This window comes from Onychostoma macrolepis, chromosome 21 (genome assembly GCF_012432095.1).
Source record: "Onychostoma macrolepis isolate SWU-2019 chromosome 21, ASM1243209v1, whole genome shotgun sequence".
Taxonomy (NCBI): Eukaryota; Metazoa; Chordata; class Actinopteri; order Cypriniformes; family Cyprinidae; genus Onychostoma; species Onychostoma macrolepis.
In genome coordinates, this window is record NC_081175.1 from 13523278 (window position 1) to 13545922 (window position 22645).

Sequence of the window (22645 nt, forward strand, 5' to 3'; positions counted from 1 at the left end):
AATTATGTGGCCCTGAAGACTGAAGTAATGGCTGCTGAAAATTTATCTGCCATCACAGGAATAAATTATATTTGAAAAATATATATGTACAAGTTATTTTAAATTGTGAAAAAGTCTTTCACAATATTACTTCCTTTAATGTTTTTGATCAGATAAATGCAGCCTTGGTGAGCATAAGTAACTTTATTCAGAAATATTTAAAAAATCTCACCGACCCCAAACTAGTATACTGGAATATTCCAATAGCTGTGGAGCATGTTATTACTGTCCTTTCATAACAAAGGACGATGTGCATGTAAACATGGTCATTGAAACCAAGTTACAATATATAATATACCATATATACCCAACTGTATATTATAAAATCAATCAGTTTCGAACCTTTTGGGGTGAAATTAACTGTATCCTGTGTGTTCTTTAGGGCACTTGGACATGGTCCGGTTTCTCTTAGAAGCAGGAGCCGATCAGGAGCACAAGACAGATGAGATGCACACTGCACTCATGGAGGCCTGCATGGTAACACTATCTGCACAGTCTGTCGGTACTTCCTCTGATGTTTGTGCAGGTCTTTTGAGACATTATTCTCGTGCTTGTTTTGTGTAGGATGGGCATGTGGAGGTGGCACGGCTGCTATTGGATAGCGGGGCGCAGGTAAACATGCCTGCTGACTCATTTGAGTCTCCTCTGACGCTGGCTGCCTGTGGGGGCCATGTGGAGCTGGCGGCGCTTCTGATCGAGAGGGGGGCCAACCTGGAGGAGGTGAACGATGAGGGTTACACTCCACTGATGGAGGCAGCTCGTGAGGGCCATGAAGAGATGGTAGCACTGCTCTTGGCACAAGGTACTGGGGTCACCTCAGTTTTGTAGACTTCACCCATAGGACCTGGCAGTGTTTAATACATGTGTAAATAGGGTATAAATTGTTTTGAACCAACTTTAAAAAACGTGTCATTTGGCCGAATGTGCACAATCAGCCACAGAAAACTTATGGGTTATGGGATGTGTTTTGAGAAAGCATACCTAAAAATCAATACCAGTTACTCTATTCTGAGCCGAAACACACATTGTGTTCACAGGAGTTGCATTATAAAAGTGCATGTTAAGACAAAGTGTAAACTCTAGTGTCTTGACTGACCGCTTGTGACTGGACTACTGAAAATGCAAACAGGACCTAAGTTAGTAATGCGAAGACGGAATCCATTTAAAAGTGATATTACCACAAATGATCAATTAGATGTTTTGACCGCAGCAAGCTTTGTATTTCAAACTGTCTTAAATATAGATGCTCTTTTAGAAGTTCACAAACTAAAGGATTGTTTTTTTAATCTATTGGTTTTAGGTGCAAATATTAACGCTCAGACAGAGGAGACGCAGGAGACTGCATTGACTCTGGCATGTTGTGGAGGCTTCCTAGAGGTGGCTGATTTCCTCATCAAAGCTGGGGCGGACATTGAGTTGGGTTGCTCCACCCCGCTCATGGAGGCTGCACAGGAGGGGCATCTGGAGCTGGTCAAGTACTTGTTGGCTGCAGGTGAGGCATTGCGTCGGATGTAATTCTTGAAATTTCTCCTTTCTTTGGCACTGTGACATGTTCACACACTACTCTCTATCTGTTCAGGGGCTAACGTCCATGCCACAACAGCCACAGGTGACACAGCTCTGACATACGCCTGTGAGAACGGACACACCGATGTGGCCGATGTGCTGCTGCAAACAGGGGCTGACCTGGTGTGTGGATATTGTTTTTTTACCATTATTGTATTTGGTCCCACTTTATATTAAGTGGCCTTAAAGGGTCATGAAACCCCAGACTACTTTTTCTGAGATTTTAGTGTTGATTTGTTATGACAGATGCTTCACTGTTAGATCGCATACATTAACTGAGAAACGTTCATGGATCGAAGGAGAGTGTTTGTTTTTGCTTTGTAATAAGAGTTTGACACAAATGCGATTCATTCACTTAGTGAGTGTAACCGTTTTTACAGCTCCTTGACAACCCATCAAAAGGCTTCTATAAACGCCGCAGAATAAGCCTTAAAAGTTATCAGCGGTGCAACAGCACGTTCATATATATGTTTTCGATGCAGAGTGCAAATGGATGTGCATTTATTTGTGTTTTTAACTCAACGGGTGCGAAATGAAACTGTCTGAAACCAAAGCTTTGTGTGTTGTCTGTCTCCCCTCTTCCCCCTCCTCTCTGATGTTGATATTTGAAAGCACCAAAACAAACACGGCCATACCCCAACAGTACCTCGCCCCTATTTTGAAATCTCCGCCCCACTCGCACGTATACAACCATGGCAACGACGATTGCGGAAACGAGTGAAGATGACACACACGCATTTTCAAACAAAAGCCAACATGGATAAGTTGTGTGAAACTTGGCAAAATCAACGTTACTTGCTCATCAAGAAGAAACAACGCAACCTCAGCGTCCAATTCAAGCCCTTCCCGCTCCTTGAGTTTCTCTCTACCGCAGGAAAGCTGCTCTGATATTTACAGTCCTGCCTCTTGCTTGATCGTAACCCTTCTTTTTAAAGTTTTGTTTCTGATATTTAATTTACTTTAAAAAAAATAAAATAAATTTATCTGCCATTTCTCTCCATCTATAGTCGATCTGCTAATATCCGTCCTGTGCACTCAAGCTGAGCGCGCTCTTCTCCCTGTCATTACAAGACACGCCCCATTACTGCTGACTGGCTACAGTTGTGTTTTGGGACACTGTGGTCAAAAGCGTTTTTCAAAAATTGCTTAGTGCACCTTTAACTTCTATGTACTTGCATAAGTACACTGTACCAAATGATTAATTTAATGTTTTTATGTTGTACTTTTAAATAATTAACTACAATAATTGAAAAAATACCTGCATGTAATTGCTACTTTAATTTCTGAAATTACATTTATAATTACACTGTTGACACATCCCTTACACCTTAATCCCTCATTAAACTTACCCATACCACTAAACCTTTACCCATATCCCACCTAGGGTTGTGATGGTGAGGAAAGTTTCCCACTGGTTAATCGATGTGTGACAATACTGGTATCACCATGGGGGGAGGTAGTTTTCCCTCTTTTCCTCGCTTTCCTTTTGCTTTAAATGGCATGTAAAAGCACTGTGCGCATTTTACTTTCACTTTCAAATTAGCGGCAATTTGGCATCAAGCAGTTGTTTTTAGTTAGTTTGAGTTTTCCCTCTTTTCTTCACTTTCCTTCGCTTTTAAATAGCTTAAATGCGCCATTCAATTCAAGCAACAACAAAATACAACATAGAACTCTTATTAACAAAACAAATAAAAATACACCATGCAACCCAAATCCCACCTCAATAGCACAAGTGTTTTGCAATACAATAAGAACACAAGTACTTATTTTTTTGATGTAACTGCATAGTAGTTAAGGCCACTTAATATAAAGTGGGACCTTGTATTTTTATTTCTTTTTATAGTTTATACAGTTAAAGCCTTTTTGGAGCTTACTGGTGTCTTTGTTTCTCAGGAACATGAATCAGAAGGGGGCAGGACTCCACTGATGAAAGCGGCCAGAGCTGGACACCTGTGCACTGTGCAGTTTCTCATCAGCAAAGGCAAGTTGCAATGTCCCAAATTAGGGCCGCAGCAAACAATAAAATCGACAATAAATGTTAGTGAAAATAGTCAAAAAATTTCGTCACCAGTTCTTCACCAGGGTTTTTGCTATCAGCATAGTGAACCTTTATCAGTGATGACGTTTTGCAGTAGAAAAAAACCCACCACTTAAAGCAATATAATGTATTTATAAATGGTTCCTATATTTGCATCAAATGATGAGGAACAACTATGAATTACATTTTATGTCTGCCTCTGTCCAGTTGTTATCTTGTATTTTGAAATTCATTTTCACATTTGTCTGCAGGTGCTAATGTGAATAGAGCCACAGCCAACAATGATCACACAGTGGTTTCTCTGGCTTGTGCGGGGGGCCACCTGGCTGTGGTGGAGCTGCTGTTGGCCCATGGTGCTGACCCCACCCACAGACTGAAGGTGAGGGGTCCAGCCTCCCTGAGAATTACACTTTCCAGATGCTAACGGGTGTTATGTGGTCATAAACTCTGATCGGCGCTCTGTGTTAATTAGAGTTTCTCTTCTGCTCACAGGATGGCTCCACGATGCTGATTGAAGCTGCTAAAGGTGGTCACACTAATGTGGTGTCCTACTTGCTAGACTACCCAAACAACATTCTGTCAGTCCCTGCCCCAGACCTGTCCCAGCTCACACCCCCCTCTCATGACACTTCTCAGGTGAGCGGAAACATGCACAGTCTAACAGTCACTACAAATTACCATCTTTTACATTTACTTAATGCTTTGAAATATGAAAATACCAATTTGTGGAGTGTATGTAACATGAATGTTTTATATAATAGTTTGCACTTATTTAATGGAGTGTTAATTTTGTTTGACATACAGGCCCCTCGAGTCCCATTCCAAGCCCTGGCTATGGTGGTGCCCCCCCAGGAGCCAGACAGAGTGCCCTCCACCATCCCCACGCCCCCACCTGTTACAAGCAAAGGTTAGTTTGTCTAGTAAAGTTACTCTATTCAACTAGATGTGTTGCTTAAGATGACTATAGCCTTGTTCAGATTGTAAGTCCAAATCTAATTTTTGTGCGAATCCAATCATATATAGCAAGTATGAATGGCAAAAAAAAAGTTTTTCAAATCGGTTTCAAACTACATTCATATGTGGCTTATCTTATTCAAATCACATTTTCTGGAAATCTGTTTCAGTCTGCTAGGATTTCAAATCGAATACATAAATCAAATTTGGACTGACAGTGTAAACATAGCAGAGAACTGATGATCCAATATCAGTTCATAAATGCTATCAGTTCACAAATGAAGAGTTCACTTAAGCTTCTCCATCTGACATTTACATACAGCTTCTGTGATCATAACACAATAAAATTATGGTTGGCCACATTAAAAGCCAATGCACTCTAAATGCATTGTGACAAGATAAAAGCTTTTAAAATGATCTGACAAATTTTGAATATTTAATGTAGGTGTAAATCCAAGTGCGTTTTCGATATTTACATTCAGATAGGCAAGTAGTGTGCAGGCTTATTTAGGTTGCAAATAATCATACATCACTTTGAGTCATTACAGCGATTGTGTTGCTGGTTTTTTTGTTTTGTTTTTTTATTCTTTTCTCACAATATGAAAAAGACAACAGACTCTGCACTCACACTTGAAATGCTTTTGAATGAAGGTGTAAATGCAGTTTGACTAAAAACATCCAGAAACTATCAGATATGAAATGTCTGGTGTAAAGGAGGGCTTTGAGTATCGCAAAGCCTTGGGCTGCAGAGAAACGCATTCAGTTGACTAGACTCTGTTGAGCTGCACAGCATGCATGAATTGTGGGGTTCTTTGGTTTGAGCATGTTTGGTTTTTCTCTCAGGTGCGTGCAAGCAGAGGCTGAGCTCTCTTCAGAGCAACTCTGTGGCCTCGGGTGGCCTAGACGCCGACCTGCTGCCACCCTTCCACCCGTACCAGCCTCTGGAATGCATCGTTGAGGAGACGGAGGGCAAGCTGAACGAGCTGGGACAGCGCATCAGTGCCATTGAGAAGGCCCAGCTGCAGTCGCTCGAGCTCATCCAGGGTGAGCCGCTCACCAAAGACAAGATCGAGGAGCTAAAGAAGAGTCGCGAGGAGCAGGTGCAGAAGAAGAAGAAGATCTTGAAGGAGCTGCAGAAGGTGGAGCGGCAGTTGCAGCTGAAGACGCAGCAGCAGTTCACCAAAGAATACATGGAGACCAAGGGGCTCAAGGAGGAGCTGGGCCAGGCGGCAGGGGTGGAGATGCCCGGCACCCCCCTGCCCCTGCAGGCCACACAGCTGGGCTCTGACAACGAGTGCGAGGTTAATCGCAAAGAGGAGGACCACAGGCCCACTCCAACCAATGAGGAGGATGAGGAGGACGAAGAGGAAGACGAGGATGATGAAGACAACATCGACTGTGCCAAGCTGCCACAGGTGGACACCATTCTGTACAGGGAGGCAACGCAGCCGCCGCCACCTCCTCCGCCTCAGAACCAGGTTCTCCAGAGTCCTCCTCTGCAGACCAGCTTCATTCCCATCCAGCCTCTCGCCCCGCAGCAGTCCACAGACTTCAGTAACGCAGAGTACCCAGAAAGCAGCAGCCCAGACCTGCAGAGGGTGTTGCTGGGCCAGCAGCTGACGGGGTTGGGGCCAGGGCTTCTCGCGCAGGCACCCGACGGACTCATGGTCGCCACGCCCGCACAGACGCTCACAGATACGCTTGATGACATCATGGCGGGTGAGCTCACTGCAACTGGGGCTGTCTTTGTTTCCTTTCAGGATGTCAACCAATGATAAGAAATGCAATAACTGCATTACCCTTGGCAATTAGATCAGGCAATTAAATGTATGCCTGATTAACAATATTTATGCTAGTCTGCTCTCAAAAGTTGTTTATATCTACACATTTAAAATGTATACACGCGTGTGCAAATATACGGCCAATCAAATGCTGTCTTGAATAGGAACATCCCTCCCCCTATTATCACCTGCTATTGAGTAGCAATAGCTAATAATGTTTTATGACTTGTGTAAATTAATCTTTGGGGATGAGCACTTTAAGAAGAACTGCTCTGACTAGGGGTGGGCGATATGACCAAAATCGTATATCATGAAATGAGTAATTTTATTTCACGGTAGCAATATATATCACAATATAGTTAGTTATTTTTGCTTTAAATAAGGTCTTCACCATAGAAATTTCATAATTCTTGTCACCAGTGTCAATGTCACATAAAAGAATTGAAAAGAATTAAAAAACTATTTACAAGCAATAGGACCAAAACAACTACAGTAGAACAAATAAATAAGAAATGGTACATTGTATGAAGTAACCACTTGTTGCATTTCAACCGCTTAAAAACACTTGTTTTTACGACTCCGTAGCACAGCAACGTCTTGAGCGTGTAACCCAATAGAGACGATAGTCCAAAATCTCTACCGGTTGAGTAATTTCTACCGATTAATCGTGTCTATTGGTATATCGCCCATCCCTAGCTCTGACCTTGTTTTTTAAAGGGTAAATACTTCAGTACAAGTGAAAGGAACCCTCTGATTGAGCCATTTCATGCAAATTAGTTTTAATCTCTTCTATTTTAATTTGCTTTTTATTTTCATTTACAAATGTAATGATTTCAGTATGAGGATACATTATTGCTGAAGTCACTGTGGTTTAATGTTTGACTCGGTGTTGCTAATTGAAACTAAAACTATTAAAAATTATTTTGGGTAATTGAAATGAAGCTGTAATAAAATGTAAATTAGATAGTTTAAAATTAGAAATATTGCCTTTGCAACTAACGGAAATAAGTTTACGTCCAAGTTCTAAAATTACTAAATCTAAAATTTGAAATGAGTATAAGGCTAAATAAAAAACGAATAAAAATGACAATCACATAAAATTACTAAAGTTAAAATGAAAATGGAAAATACAAAAATAAAATCTAATTCAGAATATTAATAATTTCTATAATAGTAAATATTACTAAAATAACACTGCTCTCTGTCTTTGCAGCTGTGAACGGCAGAGTGCCTGTGGTAAACACTACAACTTCACCCTCCCCTCAGCCCTCCACACAGACACCCATCAACACAGTCTCCCCACCCTCCATGCTCCCTCTGTACCCCTCAGTGGACATTGACGCACACGTAAGACCATCTTCTATGCATTCAGCAAAATGACTGCTGTGGAACATTTGCAGACATCATAAATTAATGCATCAGATTGTCCATATTGTTTTTAAGCAAATAATTTCTCTTTGCCTCAGACTGAGAGCAATCATGACACGGCGCTGACCCTGGCCTGCGCGGGTGGACATGAAGAGCTTGTCTCAGTGCTCCTTGCACGTGGGGCCAACATCGAGCACCGGGACAAGAAGGGTAAGAGGCTCCTTCATTTGATTCGTGAACTTGTGTCGGTATAGTAAATTTACAGAGATGTTGAGTGTAGCTCTGTCTGCACACAGGGTTCACTCCCCTAATCCTAGCTGCCACTGCGGGCCATGTGGGTGTGGTGGAGATCCTACTGGACAAGGGAGGGGACATTGAAGCTCAGTCTGAGAGGACCAAAGACACCCCTCTGTCCCTCGCCTGCTCAGGTGGCAGACAAGAGGTACCCTAACAGTATTAACTCTGCCTCTTCGCCAGATAAGCTTTTAAACCCTCCGAAATGCACCATTTACATTGCTTTATCTCCATCTTTACAGGTGGTGGAGCTGTTGTTGCTCCGTGGGGCTAATAAGGAACACCGTAACGTTTCTGACTACACCCCGCTCAGCCTGGCGGCCTCAGGGGGCTACGTCAACATCATCAAGATCCTTCTGAATGCTGGTGCTGAAATCAACTCTAGGTCAGAACATCTGCTCCTGTTGTTTTGATCAAGATTCGTGTTAAGACTCTGTTTGTTTTAACAGTATAAACTTCTTATTTCTCTTTCAGGACTGGCAGTAAGCTGGGCATTTCTCCGCTCATGTTGGCAGCCATGAACGGCCACGTGCCTGCGGTGAAGCTGCTGTTAGACATGGGCTCCGATATCAATGCACAGATCGAGACCAATCGTAACACAGCACTAACCTTGGCCTGCTTCCAAGGCCGAGCAGAGGTTGTCAGCTTGCTTCTGGACCGCAAGGCCAACGTGGAACACCGCGCTAAGGTCTGTGATCACCTTTCCACGTGTTATTACTTGGGCAGTGTGGTCCTTGTGTAGGGCAGCATGATATGAAATAAAATTGTTATATGCGAAAAAAAATTTAAGCATTTGAGTGTAAAAATTAATTTAAAAACTGAAAATATAATATACATCGCATGTTCTTTTGGCACTTAATTGCAAATAAATGCTACCATTAACTAAATGTTCATGGGACCTTTCTTTCCACTAGACTGGCCTCACCCCTCTCATGGAGGCTGCGTCTGGCGGTTATGCTGAAGTGGGCCGTGTGCTGTTGGATAAAGGGGCGGATGTCAATGCCCCTCCGGTTCCCTCCTCTCGTGACACCGCCCTCACCATTGCTGCAGACAAGGGTCACTACAAGTTCTGTGAGCTTCTCATCAGCAGGTGTGTCTTTGTAACACTGGTGGTGTACAGTACCAGTCGGTCTTCTCTCCAGAATGTAGCATCTTACGCTGCTGTGTCTGCTCTGTTAATTTAGAGGGGCTCACATTGACGTGCGAAATAAGAAGGGGAACACCCCTTTGTGGCTTGCTGCTAACGGTGGCCACTTTGATGTGGTTCAGCTGTTGGTGCAGGCTGGAGCCGATGTGGATGCAGCAGACAACCGCAAAATAACCCCCCTCATGGCAGCGTTCCGCAAGGTGAGCGGTTTTTGTCATGCTGTCCATAGGATTGATGAGCATCTCGGCTTATGTCTAAATGTCACTGGTGCTGTGCTGCGCTCTTGTAGAAAAATAATGGATGATAATCTGTTGTAAAGCACTGAAATATATCCTTTTTTTTAGGGTCATGTAAAAGTGGTGCAGTACCTGGTGAAGGAAGTCAACCAGTTCCCATCTGACATTGAGTGCATGAGATACATTGCAACTATTGCAGATAAGGTATAAAAGACCAAAACACAGCCTTATATACCTATAGAGGACTATTTACATTATTTGATTGAAGTCTTTGATTCACGTTCATATTGTCACTCTTCAGGAACTGCTGAAGAAGTGTCATCAGTGCATGGAGACCATTGTCAAAGCCAAAGATCAGCAGGCGGCTGAGGCAAACAAGAACGCCAGCATTCTACTTAAGGAACTTGATCTGGAGAAGGTTTGTATCTTTAGATGGCCAATTGGTCTAACTGTTGAGCTAACTAACTTTTTGAGGACCACAATCTGCAGCATGATGTATCAAGTTCTTCTCAAATTTGATCATAGTCTCGTGAAGAAAGCAAAAAGCAGGCTCTGGCTGCAAAGCGAGAGAAGAGAAAGGAGAAGCGCAAGAAAAAGAAGGAAGAGCAGAAGAGGAAGATGGAGGAAGAGGAGGCTAAAGTGAAAGAGGTGTTCTGTGAGATGCAGGATCTGAAGGAGGACTCTGCAGAAGGTGAGAAGCACCTTGTCTGTTTATACCCAGATATCATAGAAAATACCTAGCTTCAGGTCTTTCCTTTTTTTTTTTTTTTTAATAAAAGAAATTATGACCTGTAGTGATGCACTGAAATTTCAACTACCAAAAATACACTAATATGCAGTCAAAATGTTTGGAGAGCTGAAATCATTGACCAAATTGTTGAAGTTTAATTAGCGCTTCTCCAATGATGCATTTTGACTGTGACAACATCTATTTTACGTCTACAAAGTGGATAAGCTACAACAGGCAAACATGTCAGCTGTGTGGACACTGATTTTAATCAATTTTTATTTTGATGAAACAATATAGATTCTTAAATCCCAAGATTCATCTTTTAATCTAAATTCTGAAAAAAACTTCACTGAACATTATTTGAACCAAGCTTTGTGATTTGTTACTTTTGATATGAAACAAAATTGACAAAATATGAAAAGTCTGACTTTATTTTGAAATTCAAACAATAAATGTCTTTCTGGCCCGCTTTAATGTGGTGTGACCGATTGCTTTAGCAGCCTCAGTTCAAGCAAACCACAGAAAAAAGGTCTATAAAACGGCTTGTAAATGCGTAACGTTAAATTTACCTCAGGAAAGCCATTCAGTGTTCATAGCTTGTTAGAAAAATATAATTTTAGAGAGAAACATTTTGCTAAATATATCCTGTATATTACATTTATCATTATATTTTTCATGAAAGCAAGTTTATATTACAGGCACAGTTTAAAATGTTTCAACAACACATTTGAAAGTTGATATAAAAACTGCCTTATGTTCAATTTTAATATTTATGAACTTGTTTTATTTGAGTGATTTTGATTTAATTTGTTTTTGGCTAAATTAAACTTTTTGTATCTGTTTTGTATCAGAAAAGAGTAAACTGTTTCTGTTCTGGTTTCTGATGCATTATTGTTATTTTATCCTGCAGAAGTGGAGGTTCCCATTGAGCCCCCAAGTGCTACCACCACCACAACCATCGGTATCTCCGCCACCTCCACAACCTTCACTAACACGTTCGGCAAAAAGCGAGCCAATGTGGCCACAACACCAAGCACCAATCGCAAAAACAAAAAGAACAAGACCAAGGATTCACCTAGCGAACCGATAATCCTTCAAGACCCACAGGTGGCGCTGGCGCAGCAGAAAGCTGACAAAAACAAGATCCATGGAGAACCTCGAGGGGGTGGGGCACCAGGAGGCACCAGCGACTCGAATCTAGATAGCACCGACTGCAACAGCGAGAGCAGCAACGGCAGTAAGAGTCAGGAGCTCCCTGACCTGCCTTCATCATCGTCCTCTTCCGCCCCTTCGGTCCTTGCAGGCTCTAACCAGCCATATGTCGCAAGTGAGAAGAGACTGGGGCCATCGCTGCCGGGTTCTCGTGAGGAGAAGGTCATGGTGTCCATCTCCAAACCACAGCAGAAGTAAGAGTTAATGTACTCCTGCTACTGCATTGTGCAATTCAAGACACCGTTAACTTGCTGGAAATGTCACATCATTACCTCAGCATTTGACACATTTTACATAGTAGTTTATTTTCTTGAAATTTGGCAGTAAAATATGCTACATTTCACTACAGGTAATAACTGCAAATTGCAAAGAGAAACATGTGATTTGACAAGATACTGCGTTTCCATTCTGCAGATTTATGCAAAAAAATTCTTTGGGAAGATGATTAAACTTTGTATTTCTATTCACATTAACAGATCTCATGAGATCAACACTGACTTGACCCCCAGTTCCCTGCCCCCCTCGTTCAAGACCATTTCACTGCCAGTCACCTCGCCCAACATTAAGATGAATCTCACTAGCCCAAAGAGGGGCCAGAAGAGAGAAGAGGGGTGGAAAGAGGTGGTTCGGAGGTGAGGGTCACTTTTTTGTTAATGTTGCAATCTAAAAGTAACAGGATAAAAATAAATCAAAGATTTACAGTGAAGCAAGGATGTAAGCCATGTCTAAGGATCCGAATATTTTAGAAACTTAGGGATAAGCTCTTTAAACTTAGCGATGTGCAAAAAACCTCAGTAATAGAATTGAGAGATCCTTGCAAACGCTGGAGTACTGTGTCATCAGGTTCGCTTGGGGGAAAAATCTAGTTTTGTCATTTCTCCCTTAGATCCAAGAAGCTCTCTGTCCCTGCCTCTGTGGTGTCTCGGATTATGGGTAGAGGTGGCTGCAACATTACGGCCATCCAAGACGTTACGGGTGCACACATCGACGTGGACAAACAGAAGGACAAGAATGGAGAGAGAATGATTACAATCAGGTAAAAAATTACACAAAGTTATTAGGACACTAGCAATTTGACTCATTCTCCTTGCTGGAATTTCTTACATATGCTTACTCTCTTGGTTTGCAGAGGTGGCACAGAGTCAACACGGCATGCGGTGCAGCTGATCAACGCACTGATCCAGGACCCAGCCAAAGAGCTAGAGGACCTGATCCCTCGTAACCACATCCGGCCGCCTGGCGCCAACACCAAAATCAGCTCCACCTACACAACCTCCACTGGGGCCACAAGCACTACTGCAGCCAGTTCAAAAGGCCTGCCTTCTGTAGTGCCCACCTCCAGCATGTCTTTCCAGTCCTCCACCAACTTCACAGCTCAGCAGGCTGGCAAGTTGGGCAAAAGCATGGCACCAGGCGTCAGGCCCCCCTTCGTTTCTTTGCCACCACTTGCTTATGCTCATCCTCAGCTGGCCCTTCTAGCAGCCCAGACCATGAACCAGATCCGCCACCCTCGATTACCCATGGCGCAGTTTGGTGGCACTTTCTCATCCTCTCCCAACACTTGGGGTCCTTTCCCTGTTCGTCCTGTGAGCCCTGGCAGTGCTAACAGCTCACCCAAACACAGCGGTAATTCTGCGCCACGTCCTGCCAGCTCTGCTCCGACCCACACTGAGCATCCTGCTGCTCCCGTGTCCAGCACCTCGACTCCCACTGCCTCCATCACTTCTCCCACCAGTACTGCACCCGCCAACACCCCCACGCCTTCCTCTGTCAGAAAGCAGCTTTTCTCGACAGAGCCCAAGTCTGGGACTGGAGTTAGTGTGGCCTCTATTGGCAGCAGCGCTTCCTCTGTGAAAGTTGCTCAATCTCCCATCAGCTGCGCTCCCACAACCCCTACGACCCCTCCACCTCCATCTGCGCCCATTGCTCCACCTCCACAGCATCCCCCTCCCCCCAAGCCAGAGCCGGCCTGCCTCAGCACCCCAGCTAAAGAGAAGCCCGTCACAGAGCTCACCCCACCTGCTGCAGGAGCTCCATCTGATGGGCCTAGCCCCTCTGCTCCCTTGCACTTCACCTCGTCTCCCTCTGGCCCCTCGATGCTGCCTGTACAGCCCGAGAGCCGGCAACCACTTCCGTCACACTTTCCCTCCAGCACAGAACCCAGTTCCTCTTCCTCATCACAGCCAGGCTCATCTCACCCCGTCACACGCCTGCCACCTCCAACCTGCAGCAGCACAGTCACTAATACCAGCAGCGCCTTACCTCATTACGCCACCCCCAACGCACCCGGTGTGTCCCCACGCATGCAGCCACCGGCACCCTACTACCCCATGGCTCAAGGAGCTCTTACGGAGCAGCAGTCTGTGTTTGTGCCTCCGGGAGCCTCACAGGAACCCCTCAAACAGCAACAACAACAGGCTCCACCTCAGCCCAGCCTGGCTTCGGCAGGCATGCCCCCTCCCTCTCTTCCAATGTCCTCCACTATGGGCATGATAAATGGCTCTCAAATGCACCTGCACAGTGGAAAAGCGCAACTGCCCCCCAACTTTGGCCCTGCAGCTATCTTCAATCACTTTAGCAGCATCTTCGACAGCAACCAGGTGGGCAACAACCAGGTTTGGGGTGCCTGCCATCTACCTGCACGTACCCCTCCGGAGCAGCCCTACAGTGCCCCGACTAATGCATACATAAGTGGAATGGGGCAGATTGAAAGTGTCATACCTCCTCCTGATGGCTCAAAAGCTCCAGGATATCGCTGTTCCTCGCAGCGAATTGTCTCCAGTCCGATTGGTGAGTGCAATCTTTACATCAAGGGTGTCCAGTCATGTTCCTGGAGGGCCACATTCCTTCAAAGTTTTGCATCATCTGGCATCAACACATCTGGAAGTTTCTAATGCCAAGACCTTGATTAGCTGGTTCTAGGCATGGGCTGGTATGAGATTCTGACGGTATGATAACCTTAGATAAAAATATCACGGTTTCACGGTATTGCGATTACAGCTCTAAAATGTTATTTTTAAATGTCTGGGTAAAAAACAACAATGTTTTTTCCACTGAACACAATACATTTTATTTTTAAGAAACATATAGAACATTTTGGAACGGTAAACATGTCAGGCTAAATAATTAATATAAATAATTGAATTCTTGTTAATTAAATTAAGTGCAGTCACTTAAGTGAGCCTAAACCTGCAGCTCAACAATAATCAGAACATAAATTATTTTCTGTAAAAAAAAAAAATAAAAATAAAAAATCCTTCTAAATGAAAAAAAATTAAAAATGCAGTCACTTAACCTAAACCTACAGCTCAATAATCAAAAACATAAATCAAAACAATTTCTATAAAAAATGCAGTCATTAAACCTGCAGCTCAACAAGGTTTTTGGAGATATGCTCACTTTCTACACATTCATCTTTCAGATGTGTGCACATACACATAAGGAGAGAGCGCGATTGTGTCTCTCTCTCTCTCTCACACACACACACACACACGTTCGTTTTTGTGAAAAGTGGGGACATTCCATAGGTGTAATGGTTTTTATAGTGTACTTGCTGTATGTGCTATTGCCCTAAACCTACCCCTTACAGGAGACTGCATTTCAACTTTCCCCCAAAAAATCTCATTCTGAGTGATTTATAAGCGTTTTGAAAAGTGGGGACATGGGTCAATGTCCTGAGATGTCACCTTCACCTTGTAATACCTATGTCATACCTTTGTCATTATACAAATCTATGTCCTGACTTTTCACAAAAACGTGCACACACACACACACACACACACACACACACACACACACACACACACACACACACACACACACGGTCTCTCTCCATATAATACTCAAACAGTGGCAAAGACACCTGAGCCGGCAGTTTGTTTCTTTTTTTAAATGATGTTATTTTGAACAGATGTAAACAATGGCAGGAGGCTTAAAATTATAGACGTGATACCAGCTAAATTTAATTGTACTAAATCGCAGAAACGTAGTACTTTAGTCTGCTATTCCCCGCTCTGTGAGGTAACGTGAGGGAGGAAACTAGTTGACGTTAGCTAGTTAATTAGGTGTGTTGTCTGCCTCGGTAGCAAGCCAAATATTATTTATTTCAACACTGAAACAACCGGCGAATGGGTCTCTGTCTTGATTGAGGGTGAAAGGGGGAGAAATGAAGACGACACAGATATCGTTTGTGTACGACCTGGAAGTATTTTAGCAATCGGCGCCAAAACGTCATCTGTACGGAACATGAGAAATTCCCATACAGCAGACTTCGCCTTTTTCGACGGGGGAAAAGTTCCAGGGATTCACCTCATTCGGCCATCATCCTACACACAGGTTACTCTCACTGACCGCTGTCCGGAGGGGGAGGGGTCGTGTGACTCTTCAATGCTCACAACTGAGGGAGTCCTGCACTTTCCGTCTTTGACGACACGTAAAAAAAAACTGTGCATACCGCAGGAATATAACGGAAAATTTTAGTGGTTTTGAATTTTCCAAACCGCGGTATACCTTGAAACCGGTTATCGTCCCTTGCCTAGCTGGTTCAGGTGTGTCTAATTAGGATTGGACCTATGCTGTGTTTAAGTCCTCCTGGGACGTACTTGCTTACAAGTTAACAAATCGTAATTACGATGTCAGGTGCGTTCAAGTCACTTTGGTCGGAACAACATGGCAATTTAACTTTTCTACATAAATTCAACTATTCTTTTAACTACAAAATGATGAATAAAGGTTGTGATGAAGGTGATGTAAACTGAATCATTATATATTCTATGGTAATTATACAATAATATACTATTTTGTATATGTAATTTAAATAGTTTTATTGTACATTACAAAAAAATAATTTTATTCATTTCAACAAATTTACTGTCAATACAGATGCTGCATATCTATAGTCTTTGGCTGCGTCCATTGCCTCCGACACGTTTTTTTTTTCACTGGCACGCCCCCAACTCGGAAATTCACTCGTAATAACGACTTTGTGGTGGCATTCATGTGCGTTCAATTCCTAAATACGATCTATCTGACATGACTTGAATGTACCACTAATCTACGTAGGAACATGGCCCTTCAGGAGCAGGACTGGACACCCCTGCTTTAAATACCTAACATGCATTATTGCTGATGTTCTTGCTGCTTTTTGTGATTGGGATCAATCCTTTTATGTTCACTCTGTATCACAGGTATACACCCCATGGACAACTCTATGTCCTCATCCACTGCTCTCCCCAGCTTTACCACAAGCATATCTGCCAGCCCTGTGTTCCTACCAGGTCCTGCTCCTGTGGGCACACCCTCCTTCAGCCGCCAGCACTTCTCTCCCCATCCCTGGAGTGCCTCCACCTCTTGTAAGCCTTTGTGATGCAGATGCACTATGGAACACATTACTTTTTATAAGACCATATTGCTCATCTGTTCTCTCTGACGGTCTCTTCATTTCTCATTGATTTTAGGTGAGTCTCCAGTGCCCTCCGTGTCTTCCGGGGCATCCTCACCTCTTTGCACATCTACAGTGACTCCCGCTCTGATCCAGGCAAAACCTAGTAGCTCCAACCAGCAGGATCGTAAAGTGCCCCCTCCAATTGGAACAGAGCGCCTGGCCCGCATCCGGCAAACTGGCACCGTCAACCACACCATGCTGCCCACCAGCTATACCCCACCAGTTGGACAGGGTGGCATCTGGTCTTTTGGAGTGGGCAGTGCCTCCGGTGAGTCTGTGGTGTTGTCAACATTTATGAATTGTTCTCAATGTTATGAAATAGACATTTGCATATGCAGTGACAATTGCTTTTCATTGCATTAAATGTGAGGAGTTGGGGTTTGAAATGAATAAATATCTGTCTCTGTTCTTCACAGAGACAATGTCAGGCTGGTCTCAGCCCCTGATGGGAGGGCCAGTGATGCACCAGCAGATGCAGGAGCCGTCAGCCTTCTCTCAGCACCAGGCTATGGAACGAGATGATACTGGGATTGTGGCTCCTTCTAACACTTTCCACCAACCTCTGCCCACCAACTTCATGGATTTTCCAAAGGTACGTACAGTGCCTCTTCAAAAATACAATTTCTATTTGTTTATATTTTATTATTTGCCTAATCTTTTTGGTTTTATTAGTTGAATTCAAAATGGGTAATTTAAATTTGTAGATCCACTAACAAATGTTTGGTTTTATGGATTGTGTAGGGGCTGCCAATGTCAATGTACGGTGGCACGATGATCCCTCCTCACCCGCAGATGGCGGAGGGTCCTGGAGGCCCTGTATACAATGGTCTTCACACTTCTGACCCTGCCTGGAATCCTATCCTAAAGGTTGTTCCCAACACTGCTGAGAATTCAGACCCACAGCAGGTGATTTCTCTTAGTTGACCCCAACTGAAAGTATTTGTAAAATTACAGCTCCTTTTGCTTTCTAACTCTTTGAATTCTTGTTGTTGCAGGTATGGCCCGGCACTTGGGCCCCACATGTGGGAAATGTGCATCTGAATCATGTCAACTAAACAGATCGAGAGGCCTAGGAGCAGTAACAAGAAACACGTTAAAAAGAACAAGATAATTACCTAATTACTGAGACGTGGTATTAACCTAGATGTGTCCCCCAAAAAAATGTTAAACAAGTTAAATTTGAGAGATGGACACCCTCGATGTGCCTAACTAAAAAGAAAGAATCCAGTGTGGGATTTAACGTGTTTACCACTGTCTATGAACAAATCGATTGCCTGTTCAACAGGATACATTCTGAGTAGTATAGCCATTTTGACATTTAAGCCCCACGTAAAAGTGTTCTTGGTCGGCAGGGCTCAATAGGACAGTGCGCTATTTATACTTGGCCAAGACCTAGATGATTGCTTAAAGAATGAAATCAGACCTTTTAGAGTGGTAAATACCTGTATAATTGTTTACATACTGAAAAAGGGTTAAAAATGAGAGTAAATTTCATGTCGTATAGTGGCTCTACTTTATGTAGCCTGTATTAATGTGAAATATTTACCTTAATATTCAATAAAAAGTTGGAAATGTATCTGTGTGTTATTTTGATCTGTTTGTTTTTACATGGGCAGCTATTCACGGACAACTGTATAAAATAAAGCACAACAAACTAGTGCTTCAAGTAAGACACATATTCTGTATTATGTAACTTTTCAAAATTTTTGAAATGTCTTATGTTTTGAAAACCTGGTGACCTACCAGGAATTTAAATTGACGTCTTAGTTAGGACATGTGCAGGACAACTTGTAAGACAAGAACAAAAAGAAAAGAAAACTGGATATAGACCTCGTCCTGCATGAAATGCCAAGATATTGTAAACGTGGGGAGGCATATGTATACTGGATAGGTCATCCTGAGCGGTAGGTTGTTGTTATATCTTATCGTAGAGTTCATATCATGTGCCCAACGGAATGACTCCGAAACCCTCGTGTTTTTCGAAGAGTTTGCGTTCCATGAAATGGCTCAAAACACTTCCCATAGAGGGCCTCAGCGCTGCACGTCAGTGGTAGAATCGTCTTTCCGATTGGCCAGAATTCAAGGTTTGCAGCACGTCACAAATCTCCTCCCTCGAGCTTTCTAACATGAACACGCGCAGCGCTGCAGCAGGAAGGCAAAAACCTTAACGCTTGTTCGTTCAAGTCCCGAGCTTAGCTATCGGTTCATCATGTCAAGCAGCTGCGAAGCTTCGTCGACCTGCCCGATCCCAAGCCGCTCCAGCTGGCCCCCGCTCCCTGACAGCTACGGTCAAACTCCTGGAGGAACTCTGTTTTCAACAACTCCCGGTGGTGAGATGACCTAGTGCATTCATTTTTAATCGCAGAATGTACTTCATAACTAGTGATTTTGTTTTGCATGCGAGTTTTTCCCACGTTGCTCCAGCGCACTTTGTTTTCGAGTGAGTTGATCGTTTGCACTGCGCAATCATATAAAGCCAGAGGCAACAAGATGTTTACAAGCAGCCGGTTGTCTTTTAAACAATTCAGTGATTTACTCTCTTCATCAGCAGTTCGGTTTAAAGTGCGTTTTGTTTTAATCAAGCGAACACTTAAACTAGTTTGATTTGTCTGCTAACAAAGTCCGAAAGTGAACGCACGCGCATCACAGGAGAATTCTGTAATTTGACTTTTTTTTTTTTTTTTCTGGAAAAGCCATGAATGTTTGTCATTTCCACCACATCTCACATTATGTATGCAAGATTAATACGCATTGCAAATACAATAAAACAATATTTTCGCTTTCGCCTTTTTCGCACTGTTAAATTAGACAAGTACATCTATATCTTTAGCTATAAATACGGAAATTGTTTATATCACAGTGTAGATTGTCATATTATTAGATCAAATATAAAAACGTAATTCGATGTTTTTGTTATGGATTTAAAAGTCTTGATAGTCTGTCTCTGGGGCAAAGATGAAAGAATAAAAATCTGTATATAACAAATCCATGCATAAAGCTCTTTTAAAATAATAAACTAAATGAAGGCATGGTAAAACATTGAAAATTGTCAACTTAACTTACTGTAAAATAAACACCTGTATACAAACGCCACTGTAAATATTGTTGACATGGTTATTAAAGCTCACATCTTCAGTTTTTGAAACCAAGCCAGTGGCCGTTCTATCAATCAACATTTAGTTACTGCACATTTATTCATGAAAACTGGTTCTCCTTTGACTCTGTTTTGATCTTGCATGTACATGCATTTGAATGACCAGAGGACATGCAACACAAAAAATACTGAATTAAAAAGAAAGTCATATCGGAAAAACTCGTTTCTTATACTTGCTTATTTCAATTCACATTTTAGATATTCTTAATTGAGTCAGACCTCAGTCAGTCCAGTCACACTGGGTCCTTATGCAGTAATGGGTGATGTTGCAAAATTTTGGGGTTACTACAGGACATCTAAACAGGGGCACCTTGTTTTTAAGAGTGATTTTGCTTGCATGCATTTAGAAAGCACCCCAGTCAGCTCTTCACCCTGTTTCCATTACTCCAACATGAGCTAAACTACACTACAGGCTTTCACTTGGGTGACACATGTTTTTCTGAATTCTTACATAGAGCAGAACTCCGGAGGAAGAAAGTCCCTGGAAGAAAAATGCTATGAACTTATGCCAACTTTTTGTGAGGCTGAACCTCTTAAACTAATATTGATATTTTCCCTGCAGGAACTCGGATCATCTATGATCGAAAGTTTCTCTTGGAATGTCGAAACTCGCCGATCGCACGCACCCCACCCTGCTGCCTCCCCCACATACCAGGGGTCACCAGACCCTCGCTGCAGCCAGCAGAGCAGGAGGATGACAGCAAAGATCTCGCTGGTAAGCTGCTTCTCATATCGTTCTTTCTTACACTTGCTTTAAGAAGCATGTTCTGTCGTAATCCCACACAGCGTCTCTCACGTGTCCCCTAATGTATACCATTTTCAATTTCCAAATCAACAGCTCAAGCAAAACCTGAGGAACAGGTTTAAGCTTGTTCATAATTGTGTCCTTTCTGTCTGCTGTAAGTTGACAAATGCGCTTGCGTGGCACATTACGTTTGTCTACTGCAGAAAGTCTCATGTGAATTCTGATATAGTACACGTCAAATGAAAATGGCCATGATAAGAAAATATCTTTAAAAAAAAAATCAGAAATTAGAAATGTACTCTTTGTATTCATGCTGGCTTCGTTTGGTTTTAAAAAAATATTTTTTTATGACTTTCAGAATGTGCTGTAATACAATTTTTCCTTACACCATGAATGCATTGTACATTTTATTTTTATTGTAATATTTAATAAATTATTAGGTTTATTCCTTATCTTTCAATGGTAGTAGTTTGAGATTTTTGTATTTATTATTATTATAATTTTTTATACAAACATCATGAATTAGTAATTTACACGGTCCTCTATAATAACACCTTTTTTGTTGTTGTTGCACAACGTGACTTTAAAAAACGTTTTTTTCTAAAGAAATAGTGATGAAACATTATGCCAAACTACTAAAATTTGATGATTTTTAATTATTAAATTGAATTCTCTTTTTTTTTCATTGTGATATCAGGACATTTGTAACACCATTATGTTTTTACTTTATGCCCCCTGAATAATATCTAAAGTGTTAATTCAGAAGTTAAAAACATACTCATCATAGAAAAGTTGTATTCAAGTCACTATTTTTATGTAATAAATTAAAGCATATTATTACAGATATTAAAATGCAATTAAAAATAAAAGTGGAGTAAGAACTCAAAGAATTTATGCTGGTAGTTGACTGAAAAAAAATGCCCTAGGCTGCCATCTCTCTGTATTTTATTTTATTTAATTATTTTTTCTTCGTTCTAACTCAAGGTCACATTTTGGTGTGACTGAAGTTACTTCATGAGAAAAGCAAACAAAAATGCACCTGACCTGCTCAATGTTTGGCAAGTCTGATGTCCATATCGGGAATATCCACAGGGTGTACCGTACTTCATGTGAAAGGAGTGACGCAGTTCAAAGGATTTTTTTTTTTTTTAGGAAGAGATCACCGTGACACAACACCAAACCCTCTAAACCCTTCTGTCTCTCGTTCCTTTTCTTCTCAGTTGATGACAACCAGTTTATGATGGATATTTGATGGATGTCTCCAGCTCGTGTGGAGAAACGGACTGTCTCAGCCTGTTCTACCAGTGCTCGCGATCTGAGGGATGATCACACCAGCTGTGGATTCATTTATGCCTCCATGCTTTATTTTTACTTTACCTAAATAATGAAATGCTCAGAGCAAGTGTCTCTGTTGTGGGGGGAGCGTTTTGAGTTTGCTGGATGTTATGGTGAAAATGCAGCTTCTGCTGCTGTTTAATTCAGTGCCTTCATTACTCTTTTTATTTTAATTCAATTTTTTTATTTACAACCATTCTGAAGGTGACTGTATGTAATCTACATTTTTACTGTCTTAGGATAGTTCAAATGCAGTTATTTCATTTTTGTAATGGAACTATGTCCCCATGAAGGGCATTTAAGTCATATATTCCAGAAATCAACAGTTGGGATGATGATTTTTGTACTGTTTGCTGTTCATTCTCTGGATGTAATATGACATTTTGGAATAAAACTAAAAAAAAAACCTTTATGTCTTTGACTCGTCTCTTCAAGTATTTAAAATATTAGATCTCATGTACACAGTAAAAGTTTAAGTTGTAAATAAAATAAAGGTTACTGGAGTATGTTTTATTAAATTACAATTACAGTTTTTCTACTTCAAAATAGTTTAATTCATGATTAAATGTTACTAATTTGGAAATTTACTAGCAATTTCTGACT

At 42.0% G+C, this 22645-nt stretch overlaps 2 protein-coding genes across 3 annotated transcripts in view; both read left to right on the plus strand.

Annotated features, from left to right (window-relative positions):
* The window catches only part of ankhd1 (ankyrin repeat and KH domain containing 1), a 45665-nt gene extending 27281 nt beyond the window's left edge, over window positions 1–18384 (plus strand). For both annotated transcript variants that reach the window (XM_058757553.1, XM_058757554.1), the window contains exons 7-34: window positions 422–516; window positions 604–841; window positions 1340–1531; window positions 1619–1728; window positions 3499–3586; window positions 3895–4022; window positions 4136–4279; window positions 4448–4550; window positions 5441–6316; window positions 7592–7725; window positions 7845–7956; window positions 8043–8188; window positions 8283–8425; window positions 8515–8728; window positions 8955–9130; window positions 9225–9387; window positions 9532–9627; window positions 9725–9841; window positions 9949–10114; window positions 11064–11559; window positions 11842–11997; window positions 12252–12401; window positions 12495–14155; window positions 16552–16716; window positions 16822–17076; window positions 17225–17400; window positions 17550–17714; window positions 17804–18384. In XM_058757553.1, the coding sequence (XP_058613536.1) occupies window positions 422–516; window positions 604–841; window positions 1340–1531; window positions 1619–1728; window positions 3499–3586; window positions 3895–4022; window positions 4136–4279; window positions 4448–4550; window positions 5441–6316; window positions 7592–7725; window positions 7845–7956; window positions 8043–8188; window positions 8283–8425; window positions 8515–8728; window positions 8955–9130; window positions 9225–9387; window positions 9532–9627; window positions 9725–9841; window positions 9949–10114; window positions 11064–11559; window positions 11842–11997; window positions 12252–12401; window positions 12495–14155; window positions 16552–16716; window positions 16822–17076; window positions 17225–17400; window positions 17550–17714; window positions 17804–17863 (6725 nt within the window). In that variant the 3' untranslated portion in view covers window positions 17864–18384. The remainder of the gene's footprint in view (window positions 1–421; window positions 517–603; window positions 842–1339; window positions 1532–1618; window positions 1729–3498; window positions 3587–3894; window positions 4023–4135; window positions 4280–4447; window positions 4551–5440; window positions 6317–7591; window positions 7726–7844; window positions 7957–8042; window positions 8189–8282; window positions 8426–8514; window positions 8729–8954; window positions 9131–9224; window positions 9388–9531; window positions 9628–9724; window positions 9842–9948; window positions 10115–11063; window positions 11560–11841; window positions 11998–12251; window positions 12402–12494; window positions 14156–16551; window positions 16717–16821; window positions 17077–17224; window positions 17401–17549; window positions 17715–17803) is intronic.
* A 519-nt stretch (window positions 18385–18903) lies between these two features.
* eif4ebp3 (eukaryotic translation initiation factor 4E binding protein 3) lies at window positions 18904–22423 on the plus strand. Its single transcript, XM_058757555.1, has 3 exons — window positions 18904–19138; window positions 20525–20677; window positions 21928–22423. The coding sequence occupies exons 1-3, from the start codon at window positions 19018–19020 to the stop codon at window positions 21957–21959; spliced, it is 306 nt and encodes a 101-aa protein (XP_058613538.1). The 5' UTR covers window positions 18904–19017; the 3' UTR covers window positions 21960–22423.
* Window positions 22424–22645: the final 222 nt, after the last annotated feature.

What these genes read in the sequence shown, in the direction of transcription:
- eif4ebp3 (XM_058757555.1), top strand. Translation starts at nt 19,018, where the DNA reads ATGTCAAGCAGCTGCGAAGCTTCGTCGACCTGCCCGATCCCAAGCCGC. An exon ending in GTTTTCAACAACTCCCGGTG is followed by an intron (nt 19,139 to 20,524) that starts GTGAGATGACCT and finishes TTTTCCCTGCAG; the next exon opens with GAACTCGGATCATCTATGAT. An exon ending in TGACAGCAAAGATCTCGCTG is followed by an intron (nt 20,678 to 21,927) that starts GTAAGCTGCTTC and finishes TTTTCTTCTCAG; the next exon opens with TTGATGACAACCAGTTTATG.